The sequence below is a fragment of the Stenella coeruleoalba genome (genome assembly GCF_951394435.1).
Source record: "Stenella coeruleoalba genome assembly, chromosome: 11".
In the NCBI taxonomy this organism is placed as follows: domain Eukaryota; kingdom Metazoa; phylum Chordata; class Mammalia; order Artiodactyla; family Delphinidae; genus Stenella; species Stenella coeruleoalba.
Window position 1 is genome coordinate 53,323,481 of NC_137157.1, and position 14,630 is coordinate 53,338,110.

At 42.5% G+C, this 14,630-nt stretch overlaps 1 protein-coding gene and 1 long non-coding RNA gene across 3 annotated transcripts in view; one reads left to right on the forward strand and one right to left on the reverse strand.

Moving 5' to 3' along the window:
• The window catches only part of PPM1H (protein phosphatase, Mg2+/Mn2+ dependent 1H), a 262,737-nt gene extending 254,919 nt beyond the window's left edge, over window positions 1–7,818 (forward strand). Inside the window, exon 10 of the mRNA XM_079938193.1 lies at window positions 3,168–7,818. Coding sequence (XP_079794319.1) covers window positions 3,168–3,315 — 148 coding nt within the window. The 3' untranslated portion in view covers window positions 3,316–7,818. The remainder of the gene's footprint in view (window positions 1–3,167) is intronic.
• LOC307194837 overlaps window positions 1–14,630 on the reverse strand; it is a 68,723-nt gene that overhangs the window by 26,915 nt on the left and 27,178 nt on the right. The window lies entirely within an intron of this gene.

Consider the following 14,630-nt stretch of genomic DNA (forward strand, 5'->3'; position numbering starts at 1 on the left):
TTTTTTAGATTCCACATATAAGTGATATTTTTCTTTCTCTGACTTTATTTAGTATGATATTCCCTAGGTTCATCCATGTTGCTGCAAATGGCAATATTTCATTCTTTTTTATGGCTGAGTAATGGTCTATTGTGTGTGTGTATACACACACAGAAACACACACACACCCCACGTCTTTTTTATCCATTCATCTGTTAATGGGCACTTGGGTTGTTTCCATGTCTTGGCTATTGTAAATAGTGCTGCTGTGAACACTGGGATGCATGTATCTTTTCAAACTAGAGTTTTCATCTTTTCTGGACATATGCCCAGGAGTGGGATTGCCGGATCATGTGGTAGCTCTATTTTCAGTTTTTTTAAGGAACCTCCATCCTGTTCTCCATAGTGGCTATACCAATTTGCATTCCCAACAGTGTAGGAGGGTTCCCTTTCTCCACACACTCTTCAGCATTTATTGTTTGTAGACTTTTTTAAAAAATGAATTTATTTAATTAACTTATTTTTGGCAGCGTTGGATCTTCGCTGCTGTGTGCAGGCTTTCTCTAGTTGCAGTGAGCGGGGGCTACTCTTCGTCGTGGTGCGCATGTTTCCCTCGTTGCGGAGCACGGGCTCTAGATGCACTGGCTTCAGTAGTTGTGGTTCACGGGCTTTAGAGTGCAGGCTCAGTAGTTGTGGCTCGCGGGCTCTAGAGCACAGGCTCGGTAGTTGTGGTGCATGGGCTTCGTTGCTCCGTGGCATGTGGGATCTTCCTGGACCAGGGATTGGACCCATGTCCCCTGCATTGGCAGGCAGATTCTTAACCACTGCACCACCAGTGAAATCCTGTTCATTTAACCTTTCATTTAACCTTGTTCTGATCTCAGCCGTTGCCCCATGACTGCGGGACCTGTGATTTACCACAGATACCGGTCCTGACTTCCTTCATCTGTTTTTTTTAACATTTTTAAGTAACTTCCTTTCACTGCCAGCCATCTTTTCTCATTACTTGCCATAATCTTCTGTGTCTAGTTTGCTCATGAGCTGAGTTAAGGTGTGTTCAGCCCTGACAGATGAATCTACGAACTAGTATATTGCCTCAGCCAGCTTTCTGAACTTGAAAGGCTAAGGTCTAGACCCTGGTCAATCACTAGGGTAATAAACATCAACTGATACTGATGGTAGCCTTTCCCTGTGAGGTTTTATCTCAGACATGCAATTCAGTGTAAACCCAAGAGTAACCTGGGGTGAGCATCTGAGAGCTCTTCTGAATGTAGTATATGAGTGGCAGCATGTGGATAAGGGGCATGTATTTGCCCCTTTAGCCAAAGGCCTCTTTGGAGTCCTTTCTGTTTATTTCGTGATCCCAGTAGGAAGAGAATCCCCAGGAGGCTAACTGGTGGCCCCTTCCCTCAAGTGTAACTGGAGATACTTCTGCCTCAAAACTGATAATTCTCTCAATAAGGATAGAAAAAGAAAGTGTCTCTCCTACTCACCTACCACCCATCCTCTAGGAGGAAAGTCACTTATTTTGTATTAACTAAAATAGCCTCTCTCTGCCACCTTTAGTGTGTGCTACACCTCTCTCTGCCTGGGCTGTCTGAGTAGACTTGAGTCTCAGAGACTCCACAGCCTGGAATCTGAACAATCCTGAGGTTATTTGCTACAGACCTTGTTCTTAAGTAATGTAACAATGGGGCTAGATGCAGGTCTCTTTTAACATGAGAGTCGCTTATTCCGTAAGGGGTTTTAACAGAAGAAATGCAAGAGGCTTCTGGTGTTCTGAATTCCACAACTCACAGTTCTGAAGGCAAGGCCGAGTGACATTCCAAGCAGGGAAAGGCCACAGTAACATCAGGGTGGTCTGTTGTTTAAGGGCCACAGGCTGGCTTCCAAGAGGCCTTCCTTACAGGGTGACATTCATTATCTTGGTGATTTACCAGAGGCTGGCTTTTAGCTTCTCAGGTTCAGAAACTGGTTTAATCAACACACAAAGAACAGATTCATTATCAGAGCTGGGCTCACCTTAACCAAGCTTTCATGATTGATCTGCAAACTGAAGAAATGCCAGTTGATGTTTATATGGAGAAACAGGACTGACGTTCTTAAAGTACAAATGACTAGCTCACTCTTTCTCTGTCGGCAGGCCACACAGGGAGGCAGGTCATAATTAGAAGGTTATATGGTGAACATGAAATCAAAATCAAGGGAAACTGTATATTCTATGGCAGAAGCTAAGAGTCATCCATCCTCACTAAATATGGTCCTACCAGTGGAACTACATTTCTTTGAAATCTGTGGGATAAGACTCCCTCTGCCTCAATCTGTATTTGGACAGACACCTGCCAATGTTTTTGTCTCCTTGTTTTAGGCCTCCAGGCTAACCTAGGCTACATACACCCAAATCACCTCCCACATTAGTCTTTTTCTAGATTTTAATGCTTTCCATCCATTTATGGCATAGTCATTAATTCTTCTTTGAGTTTATGCTCTGAGTCTCAGGGAGCAATCTTATTTTCAAATTCTTGGGGATCCCTCACTGTACTTACAGTGGTGAAGAGAAGAGTGTGGCATTGATGACGGTGCAGCTTGCCCACACCGAGGTTTCCCAGTCATGTACCAATAAAACCTTTGCATTTTTACTATGCTCCTTTGCTACCTGCGCTATCATTAACATTTTTCTTTAAATCAGCTCACTTTTTAAAAACAATTTATTTAAAAAGGAGATTTACCCCTACCATAAGTGGAAAATGACGATCCTTTGTCCTAAAAGCAGTGTGGCTCTAAAAATAAACATTGGAAACAAAAGTTCTTATTTTTCCCATATACCTTTTTAGCTACACACTGTTTGCTGTAGAAAGCTCTGAGCCTGAGCAGGTATGTGTTAAAGATACACCAGCACGAAACTGGGACTCTTTTGTTGACATCAGAATTCTCAAAAGAGGACTGAAAAGCAGAACAATTTAGGAGGTTATTTATTGTATGTAGAATCTTGTCCATCTACCACCTAACTAGCAGTCTCACATTAGGCATCACACATTTGGGAAGAAGATGGCCTAGGTTTTTGTGACTTGAGGGGTGTTTGAAAACAGTTCATACAGCTGTAGTGATGCCTCCTTCTCAGCCTCGCCTGACCCCCGATTCTGCCTGATGCCACACTGACAGTCCCATTCCTGCCTCTCCCTGTACAGGTACACACTGGCGGCTCAGGACCTGGTGATGCGTGCCCGTGGCGTCCTGAAGGACAGAGGATGGCGGATATCCAATGACCGACTGGGCTCAGGAGATGACATCTCTGTATATGTCATTCCTTTAATACATGGAAACAAACTGTCATGAAAACAGCCCAGGGTTTTAGAAGGACAGAAGGGAAGAAAGCTGGGATGCCTCTGGGCGGGGCGGGGCTGGGAAGTGCCCCAGCAGAGTTCCAGACGATGCCCCTCCTCCCTGCCCAGGTGGGAAGCTTGCTGCCGAAAGGCCTCTGGCTGAGCTCCAAGAGGACCCTCGGGTTTCAGTTTCCTCTTTAGTAACAGGTCTGGATACTCAACAAGAGCAAAACATAAAGGCTGCGACTGAGTGTTGTGCTTCTGTCGGTTCCTTTCATAGGCCTCCTAGGTGGCCACTGCCCATTTGGGAGCACATCCATCATATTTATTTTATCCACAGTAGCTGGGGCAGCCCTTTGCGGGTGTCACTGGCAGAAGACTCTTCAGCCTGCCAAGCTGCCAACTTCCCTACGGGTTAAAAGTGCTGCATTGGAGAGTTGGGGATCATGCCTCAGAAGATGTAATCGCCCATCTTCTAGTAAGCCTGAGATTTATTTCAGGGAACACTATCTGTGTGTGTGTGTGTGTGTGTGTGTGTGTCTCTCTCTCTCTCTTTACTGTTTTTTGGTGCCGGTGGGGTGTGGCAGGGAATTTTTTTTTCTTTTTTGACATTCCTTGAATCTTAATTGTTTTCCTTCCATAGAACAGGTCTGGGACTTTCCAGGCCCCTGTCGAGGAATCTGTGTGTCCAAGTCCAGCCCAGACTGTCCCCATATCCCGTGGCCCACACCACCCAGGCCGCCATCTGGAGCGGTGCCCTGGCTAATGGAGTTCAGTCTTTGTTATGTAACGGTTTTTCCCTGAGTTGCATTTTCTCACCAAATCAGTGTGTTTTTGTGGAAATATGGGTGTTTCTCTGGACCCACAGTTCCTCTGTCATCTTCAAGGGCCCCCCTGGTGTGGGTGAGGTCTCTCTGGGCGAGTCTGGATTTCGTTTCTGGAACGGTTGGCCCTCCCCCACCCGCTGTACCATAGGGACAGACACAAAGCAGGGTTGAAGCGAGCAGGTTAAGAGATTCCTTGTATCAGTCAGTTCACCACACCCCATCTGAGGACCACTCCTCCATCTGGATCCAGGTTCCGTGGACCAGGACCGTCCCCAAGCCCCCTCCAAATAACATGTTAAGGAGCAGAGTTCTGTCAAGCGCTGTCTCTGCCTCCCCATCATATCTGGGCAAGGCCCGCTCGGAGTGGCCGTTTGATAAAAGTGAATTTGAATCAGGCTGACTGGTCATTCTCAGGCTGGACCCTCTGTTCCTTCTCCACGGAGTCATCTCCCAGCCCCCCAGGTACCGAGACCCCTGTTCCCACTGTCACTCCACCTCTGGGTGTTCCTCACAAGAGCAGCGGCAGCCAGCGTATCAGACCTCCCTGGTGCATCTCGGCCGGGAGGACTCGCAAAATAGATTTTTAGAAATCACTTTTAGGCAGACCGCTTCTGGGCATGGGGGACCTTATAGAGCAGTGTCCAATCACCGAGTCTTCTCCCTGCAGACCTCCTGTGGTAGCGTCACCATCTTGACTACTTTTTGTAATAAGGCGTGCTTCCCACCCATTAAAGACAGAGGTCATTGGTGTGATTCCCCCCAGAAGGCTGGAGAGCCAGTTCCACTTCTCCTGTTTGTTCAGTCCCTTCCGCAGAGGGGAGGACAGGAACCTTTCCTCTGGGTAGTGGGTCGCCTGCGCTTACATTCTTGGAATGTAGCTATTTTCTTAGGAATGTCCTGGAGCCTTCCTGCTTCGGAATGTATTCATCCCACAGTGTGGAGACAACCGCTGGTCTGGCAGGTGAAGTATGGCGGGAATTCACCCACCGAGTGTTTGCCAAAATGTTGTTTGGGAAGAACTGGACTCACTGGTCCCTTGTCGGGAGTCATCGTCATCTGACGGCTTCCCTCCTCCTTCAGGAAATCTTAGCCACCCCCAGCGTCTCTGTGGGGAGAAGTCTGTGGTAAACCATTTGCTGCCCTGGCAGAACAAGATGCTCTGGGGAAACAGGCAGGCATCCTACAACAGCGTGGTCTGTTGCTGCTCTGACTCTCAAAACCACGTACGAATTCGGAAATGAGAAAGTTGTACGTGGAGGGCTCTGAGCTGCCTTCTTTGGGAGGCTGTCCTCACAAGCAGTCACCTCTCCCCCGTGTTTCCACTGCCTTTCACTTCTTTTATTTCCTGGGCTTCTCTCTGGGCCCTACCTTGAGCTGCTCTGGTTTTACTCAAGACACCAGAGTCAGAGTTTGCATGTGCATATCATAGGGATGTCATGACAGCCTGGACTCAATTCTCCAATTCATTTCCTGCCAAGGCATGTCTCAGCAAAAACTCTGGAAGCCCCTGATTCAATGTATCCTAAAGTTTTGAGTATTTAGTCCTACTGGATTTAGTTAGAAAGGTGTCCAGGAATTCTCCTCATAAGCCCCCTTGGGTGGAAGGATCTTAGTAGCAAGCTGAAGCCATGTTGTCAGTTTGGGGGATTGGAGGGAAACCACAAATGAGATGAATAAATCAAATGTGGAAAAAAAATGATCTGTTAATGCCCGCGGCAGGTCTGCCCAGCACCGATATTGCTCTGTGAATTGAGCTTACTCAGTTTTAGCCTCATTTTTCCCCCTTGGAGCATTCCTGGAAAGGTCAAAAGGCAACACACTCAAAATTCTGCAGAACATATTTATACGTGGTTCTGTGATCTTGCGTATCTGACTTACAGTCAAGTCTGCTTGCCCCAGTAGCCTCAAAGGAAGTCTTATTTAATAAAAAGCTTTCGATTTCCTGGTCAAGTCTTTACGGTTATCTGGGGGGGGAGGGGTGTGGCCACTTCCTTAAATGAAAGCCTCTCTCAGTTCTAAATCTCTTTGCTGGACTGGCACTAGCTCTTCAGAATATTTGGTGACACTCTTTTCCTTAAAGAGAGCAAACTTGCACTCCATCCACACTGTGGCATTTTGTCAGGCCAACAGGCAAACCTGTGTTCTCTCAAAACCTGAAATCGGAGCAGTACCAGACCCAGAAAACTGGAGGGTGTGTTCTCCTGTGGTTGTGCTTGCCTAACTGCTGTTCTTACAGAGGGAACAGAGAAGTGAAAGTCGGGCTAGGCCAAGTACTCAGCTGTCTAATAGGACAGAACCCCCAAAGTGGGAATTTGTTATTTTCCACAGTTTACAGTTTGGGGGAATTTGGGGTATTTAATTTCTTAATCCCTAGCAATTTACCTCCATGAGGCTGCATGAGGTCAGCTGTGCTCATTCTTTTTGTGCTCTTCTAAGTATTCATTTACTTCTTGGAAAGAATCACAGCTGTCAGTAGATACTGGTGGGCAAGGATGAGAGTCCCAGTATCCAGAGTTGGCCTCAGATCTTGGCCATTCGGGCAGGGTTTTCGGTTCACCAAGAGCACTAGCGTGGAAACACTTGGAAAAAAAACTCTCACATCTTTACGACTCTGGTCTAACCTCCTTCCTCATCTGCCAATCAACTTTATTTACAAGGCCACGAGTAGTCAGTGGTTTTCTTTCTCCACCACAGTCTGAGGATCTTACCTTTCCTTAAGCAGCCCAGCAGCTCCACTGCTTTCAGACTGAACATGTTAAACTTTAATGAGATTCTATTTTTGGTAAGTTCGTGCTATTGGGACACATGAAGAAAGCAGTGAGAGTCACTATCTATGCAAAAACCCACCAGGCTGACCCTAAAAGGTAGCGGATCTAAGAAAATACTAAAACAGTATCTGGCCACCGGACAGAATTTTACATTAGGAACTTGGATTTTTGAAGACTTTCAGTTGCAGAGACATGTCACAGCCTGCGCACCATAAGCCCCCCAAGTGTACTTTGGTTCTGTGTTGGGTGATGTGACTTATGTGCATACACTGGGATTTTTCAAAGGACACTACGTGAGCAGCCCCACCTGCCTCTTCTGTAAGTACCGTGGTGGCTCTTTGTGGTTTGAGTGTCAGTCCAGGGAGTGCTGCTCTTTATGATCCACATGATTTGTGTAAATAGCTTTAATTTTGCCTTTGCGTCTTAGATGTTTTGTTTATGTAGCGCCCAGGTAGACAGTGACCAAATGAGGCTTTAAATGTATTGTTTTCTACTGTGATGTACTTGAAGGAGAATCTCGTGTCCTCCACTCTTCCAGTCTTCCATAGTATTTTGTGTTTGGGGTGTCCTGAGGTTACTCTATTACTCCTGTTTTGCCTCCACTTTCTTTGTTTCTTTTGGAAACCCAGGGAGGTCCACAGTGGAGATCATTTGTAAGCAATGTATCATGGTCTGGGTTTCCAAGAAAATACCCTACGTACAGTGAATGAGAGGAATCTGCCTGAAAATGGTTTCGGAACCATGTACCTTTATGCTTTGTGATTGTGAAACCTTGACTTTTGTAACCCAAAAATGAAAACTGTTTAGTAAAGGGGATCTATTTTGTGTGTTTTGAAACTTAGGTGCAATGTTCCCTGGAAAAAGCTAAAGAAATGTATATGCTCAATGCCATTTTAAAATAAAATATTATACATATGTATATAGGACACCTTTAGCAAAACCTTTTTGTGTCATTTCGTTTAATTCACTAAGAAGTTTCTTCATACCAGGTAGTGGAATGAGTTGAGAGGGTCATGGCCTCATGGGGAGTCATCAACTGTGAACAGACTCAAAATCAGACGGGAATGGATGCCAACACTATAAATCTTCACAGGAATCAGCAGTAAGAGCTGTACATTTCACCAGTGCCTTTAGAACTACCATGGATATTACTCCCAAGAACTACTCCCAACAGGTAATTCTTTTTTTTTTCTTTTTATTGAGGATAACTGACAGCATTATATTAGTTTCAGGTGTACAGCATAACGATGCAGTGTGTACATACTGTGAAACGATCATCACATTAAGTCTAGAGAACATCCATCACCATACAGCATTACTAACTTCTTTTCCTTGTGATGAGAACCTTTTTTTTTTTTTTTTTTTTTTTTTTTGCGGTACGCGGGCCTCTCACTGTTGTGGCCTCTCCCGTTGCGGAGCACAGGGTCTGGACGCGCAGGCTCAGCGGCCATGGCTCGTGGGCCCAGCCGCCCCGCGGCATGTGGGATCTTCCCGGACCGGGACACGAACACGTGTCCCCTGCCTCGGCAGGCGGACTCTCAACCACTGCGCCACCGGGGAAGCCCAGAACTTTTAAGATTTACTCTCTCAGCAACTTTCAAGTACGCACTACAGTGTCATTAGCAAATACTATGCAATTATAGTATAGTCACTCTGTTGTACATTACACCCCCAGGATTGATTTATTTTATAACTGGAATTCTGTACCCATTTCACCAACTCCCCAACCCTGTGCCTCTAGCAACCACCAATCTGTTCTCTGTATCCATGAATTAGGTTTTTTAAAAATTAATTATTCAGGTTCCACATGTAAGTGAGATCATACAAGATTTGTCTTTCATAAGACATAGCATAATGACTTGGCATGATGCCCCAAAGGTCCACCCGTGTTGTCACAAATGGCAAGATTTCATTCTTTTTTATGGCTGAATAATATTCTATTATAGCTCCATCTCTATCCCTATCATCAATCTAGCTATAAAAATACATACACACCACAGTTTCTTTATCCATTCATCCTTTGAGGGACATTTAGGTTGTTTTCCATATCTGGGCTATTGTAAATAATGCTGCAGTGAACATGAGGGTACATATAACTTTTTAAATTAGTGTTTTCATTTTCCTTGGAGAAATACCCAGAAGTGGAATTGTGGGATCATATGGTAGTTCTATTTAATTTTTTGAGGAATCTCCATACTGTTTTCCATAGTTGCTGCACCAGTTTACGTTCCCAACAACCTTTTCCCCCACATCCTGCTAACACTTATTATTTCTTGTCTTTTTGATAATAACCCTTCTGAGAGGTATGAGGTGATGTCTCATGGTTTTGATTGGCATTTCCCTGATGATTAGTGATGCTGAGCCTTTTTTCATGTACCTGTTGGCCAGCTGTATGTCTTCGTTGAAAAAATGTCTATTCAGATCCTCTGCCCATTTTTTAATTGATTTTTCTTGAGTTGTATGAGTTCTTTATATATTTTGGATATTAACCATTTATCAGATAAATGTCTACGATTTGTAAATATTTTCTCCCATTTAGTAGGTTGCTTTTTCATTTTGTTGATGGTTTCCTTTGCTGTGCAGAAGCTTTTTAGTTTGATGTAGTCCCTCTTGTTTATTTTTGCCTTGGGTGCCAAATCCAAAACATGTTTGCCAAGACCAAGGTCAAAGAGCTTATTACCACCTACGTTTTCTTCTAGGAACCTTATGGTTTCAGGTATTTATGCTCAAGTCTTTAATTGTTTATGGTGTAAGTAGTGATCCAGTTTCATTCTTTTGCATGTGGCTGTCCAGTTTTCAATGCACCATTTATTGAAAAGAGTGTCCTTTCCCCAATGTATATTCTTGGCTCCTCTGTTACAAATTAATTGACCGTATATGCATGAGTTTATTTCTGCGCTCTCTATTCTGTTCCACTGATATGTGTGTCTGTTTTCATGCCAATACCATACTGTTTTGATTACTATAGCTTTGTAATAGAGTTTGAAATCAGGGAACATGATGTTTACAGCTTTTTTCTTCTTTCTCAATGTTTCTTTGGCTATGCAGGGTTTTTGTGGTTCCATATAAATTTTAGAATTGTTTGTTCTATTTCTGTGGAAAATGCCATTGGAGTTTTGATAGGGATTGCATTGAATCTGTAGATTGCTTTAGGTAGTAAGGACATTTTAACAATATTAATTCTTCCAGTCCATCAGCACAGTATATCTTTCCATTTATTTGTGTCTTCAGTATCTTTCATCAATGTCTTATAGTTTTCAGTGTACAGTTCTTTCACCTGCTTGGTTAAATTTATTCCTAGGAATTTTATTCTTTTTGATACAGTTGTAAATGTGATTGTTCCTTTAATTTCTCTTTCTGATAATCTGTTATTAGTGTATAGAAATGGAACAGATTTCAATGTACTAATTTTGTATCTTGCAACTTTACTGAATTCATCTATTAGTTCTAACAGTTTTGTAGAAGGTCTTTAGGGGTTTTTTTTTTAACCTATACTATCATGTGATTTGCAACTAGTGAGAGTTTTACTTCTTTCTTTCCAATTTGGATGCCTTTTATTTCTTTCTCTTGCTTAATTTCTCTGGTTATGACTTCCAACACTATGTTCAATAAAAGTGGCAAGATGGGCTTCCCTGGTGGCGCAGTGGTTGAGAGTCTGCCTGCCGATGCAGGGGACATGGGTTCGTGCCCCAGTCCGGGAAGATCCCACATGCTGTGGAGCAGCTGGGCCTGTGAGCCATGGCTGCTGAGCCTGCACATCCAGAGCCTGTGCTCCGCAGTGGGAGAGACCACAGCAGTGAGAGGCCCACATACCGCAAAAAAATAATAATAATAAAATAAATAAATAAAAAGTGGTAAGAGTGAGCATCCTCATCTTGTTCCTAATCTTAGAGGAAAAGTTTTCAGCTTTTCACCACTGAGTATGATGTTAGTTATAGGCTTGTTATATATGGTCTCTATTCAGGTAAATTCCCTCTGCATCCACTTTGTTGAGGGTTTTTATCATAAATGGATGTTGGAATTTTGTCAAATGCTTTTTCTGCATCTATTGAGATGATCATATAATTTTTATCTTTCATTTTGTTACTGTGATGTATCACACTGTTTTGTGGATATTGAACCATCCTTGCAACCTTGGAATAAATTCCACCTGATCATGATGTATGATCCTTTTAATAATGTATGGTTGAATTTGGTTTACTAATAATTTGTTGAGGATTTCTGCATCTATGTTTATCAGGGATATTGGCCTATAATTTTCTTTCCTGGTGATGTCCTAATCTGGTTTTGGTATCAGGGTAATACTGGCCTCATAAAATGAGTTTGGAAGTGTTCCCTCCTCTTTTTTGGGAAGAGTTTGAGAAGGATTAGTATTAATTCTTCTTTGAAAGTTGGTTAGAATTCACCAGTGAAGCCATCTGATCCTGGACTTTCGTTTTTCTTGGGAGGTCTTACTGATTTAGTCTCCTTACTAGGAATTGGTCTGTTCAGACTTCCTATTTCCTCATGATTCAGTCTTGGAAGGTTGTATGTTTCTAGGAATGTATCCATTTCTTCTACCTTGTTCAATTTGTTGGCGTATCATTGTTCATAGTAGTCTCATGATCCTTTGTATTTCTGTGGCATCAGTTGTAATGTCTCCTCTTTAATTTCTTTCAGCCCTCTCTCTTTTTCTTTTGATGAGTCTCACTAAAGGTTTGTCGATTTTATCTTTCAGAGAACCAGCTCTTGGTTTCATTGAAATTTTCTATTCTTAGTCTATTACTTCATTTCTATTCTTAGTCTGTTATTTCATTTATTTCGGCTCTGATCTTTGTTATTTCCTTCTTTCTACTAACTTTGGGCTTTTTTTGTTCTTTTCTAATTCCCTGAGGTATTAAGTTAGATTATTTGAGATTTTCTTGTTTCATGAGGTATACATTTATCACTATGAACTTCCTTCTGAGAACTGCTTTTGCTGCATCCCATAGGTTTTCATGTGTTATACTTCCATTTTCACTTGTCTGAAGGGTTTTTTTATTTCTCTATGGACCCACTGATTTTTTTCAGTAGCTTGTTTAATTGCCACATATTTGTGAATTTTCCAATTTTATTCTTGTAATTGATTTCTACTTTCATAGCACTGTGGTCAGAAAATATGCCTGATATGATTTCGGTCTTCTTAAATTTGTTAAGCTTTTCTGTGGCTTAACACATGGTCTATCCTGGAGAATGTCCTATGCACACTTGGAAAAAATATGTATGTTCTATTGCTATTGGATGGAATGTTTTGTATATGTCTGTTACGTCCATCTTGTCTAATGTGTCATTTAAGGCATATGTTTATTGATTTTCTGTCTTAGTGATCTCTCTATTGATGTGGGTTATTAAAGTCCCCTACTATTACTGTATTGCTATCTGTTTCTCCCATTAGGTATTAGTATTTGCTTTGTACATTTAGGTGCTCCTATGTTGTGTGCATAAATATTTACAAATGTTATATCTTCTTGTTGAATTGACCCTTTTATCCAAAGAGGTATTCTTTTTTTATATATATATAGTGATCTTGAGGTCTTCTTATTTTTTATTTTATTTATTTTTGGCTGTGTTGGGTCTTCATTTCTACGTGAGGGCTTTCTCTAGTTGTGGCAAGTGGGGGCCACTCTTCCTTGCAGTGCGCGGGCCCCTCACTATCACGGCCTTTCTTGCTGCGGAGCACAGGCTCCAGATGCGCAAGCTCAGTAGTTGTGGCTCATGGGCTTAGTTGCTCCGTGGCATGTGAGATCCTCCCAGACCAGGGCTCAAACTGGTGTCCCCTGCATTAGCAGGCGGACTCTCAACCACTGCGCCACCAGGGAAGCCCCCAAAGAGGTATTCTTAAGTGAGAGGGCTAGTGACCAGTATCCTTGCTGAAGACAGTAAGACTCAAGACTCCCCTTTGTCATTTAAGCATTTTAAAAAATTACAAAGTGTTAGTAAAATGTACCATCTTATAGAGAAAAGTTACCTTACAGGTGGGACAAGACACCAAAAAATGCTAATTCTGCTTACTTCTAGAGTCCAGCAAGTTAATGTAGAAAACACTGACACAATGTTAAAAATAATCAAAGTATTGATTCACAAAATAAAGCTAAAAAGTAGACTATAGCTCATCTGAAGCTTAGTTCAGAAGAGCAGACTAGGTAAAAAAAAAAAACAAAACTCATATTAAAAATGATTTCATTGCAAAGTCTATCCAGCTCTTTTCACCTTCACGTTTACCCTAATGCTTATGGTGTCTCCTCCTCCCTACTCAATAGCAAAAACTAAACGAGTCACTCTTTGGATTAGATACATTTGTTAGGGACATTTTTTTCTCTGTGGAAGATGGAGGAGTCTTCTAGCATTGTCTCACGAGTAGTGCTTAGCATATCAGATTACCTCTTGAAAGCTGTAGTAGACTGTCACCAAAGCTGGCTGCCAACTATGCCTTCTGTGTTGGTTTGCAAATGCTCCTTTTCTTATCAAGAGGTGGTATTTGTATCCCCATCCCTTGAATTGGTCTGGCCTGTGACTTGCGTTGCTTAATAGAATGAAGAAATGACACTCTGAGAATTCCAAGCCTAGGTCTCTAGAGGTCTGATACCGTAAGTGAGGCCCAGCCACTTCTCAGCTGTTTAAGCCATTCCAGCTGAGTTCACAGACATCACAGGACAGGGAGGAAAACCATCCACACTGAGCCCTGCCCGAATTCCTGATCCACAGAAACATGAGCAAATAAATGGTTTTGGTTTCAAGCCACTAACATTTGGGTAGTTTATGATACAGCAGTAGATAACTGAAACAAAGTATAGACAACCTGGCTCTGGAGGATTTGGGGTAAAGTGATTAAAAATATCAACTAAAAGAAGAAAATGGCATTGAGAAAGTACATTTGTAACTTGGGAAATAATCCTCCTTTTGGAACCTGGTAGAGTGAATGGGGGAAACAAACTTATAGCAATAATGCAGAGACTCTAACGTGGCTGTGATGGTATCTTAGCAAGAGTTCTCCTCCACACCTGTGTTTTCTTTCTTTGTGCAGCTTAAAATGATCATGAGTAAGCCAGGAAAATTATGACTATTGGGGCTATGGCTCTAGATCGGGGAAACAAAAGGTCTTTAAACTCTCAATAATGATAAGCCCATCCCATGTTGTACCTTTATGACTGTTGGGAGAGTCAAGTGGTTCTTTGGCTCCCAAGACTGTTGCTTGAGAGTGTTAGCTTATATCTGAGTAGAAACATAATTTTAAAATTGTGAGTATGAGAATTAAAAAAAATTCTCATCCTCATCTAAAAATCCCCATCTACAAAATACTTCAAACTTGTTGCCATCCCAGTTTTTTCATTTAATTCAATGATGGGCCAAAGAGTGAATTAGATATCGTAGCAATTAGTCTGCCTTTTTAATTGCTTTTTCTATCAGTAGAGCCCCGAAAAGACTGCTGCTCTCTTAGTACATCTCCCTACATTTTTTGGCCTCATGTCTTTCACTTTTGACGAGATTTTCCAGCCACCTAACCTCCTTTGCTTTATTGATTCCACTTAGGCTGCCTTCAAGAGATTCAGATAGTGACTGAGCATGAGACGGAGGCAGGGTGCACCTTGACTGCCTTGCAAGGACCAGGTCTGATCAGTTTGGTGGTCCAGGGGGGCCATGGACAGACCTTTGGAAAATGTGAATGCAGATCTGGAGGACAACACTCTTCTAAAGGGGGCATACAAATACGAGCT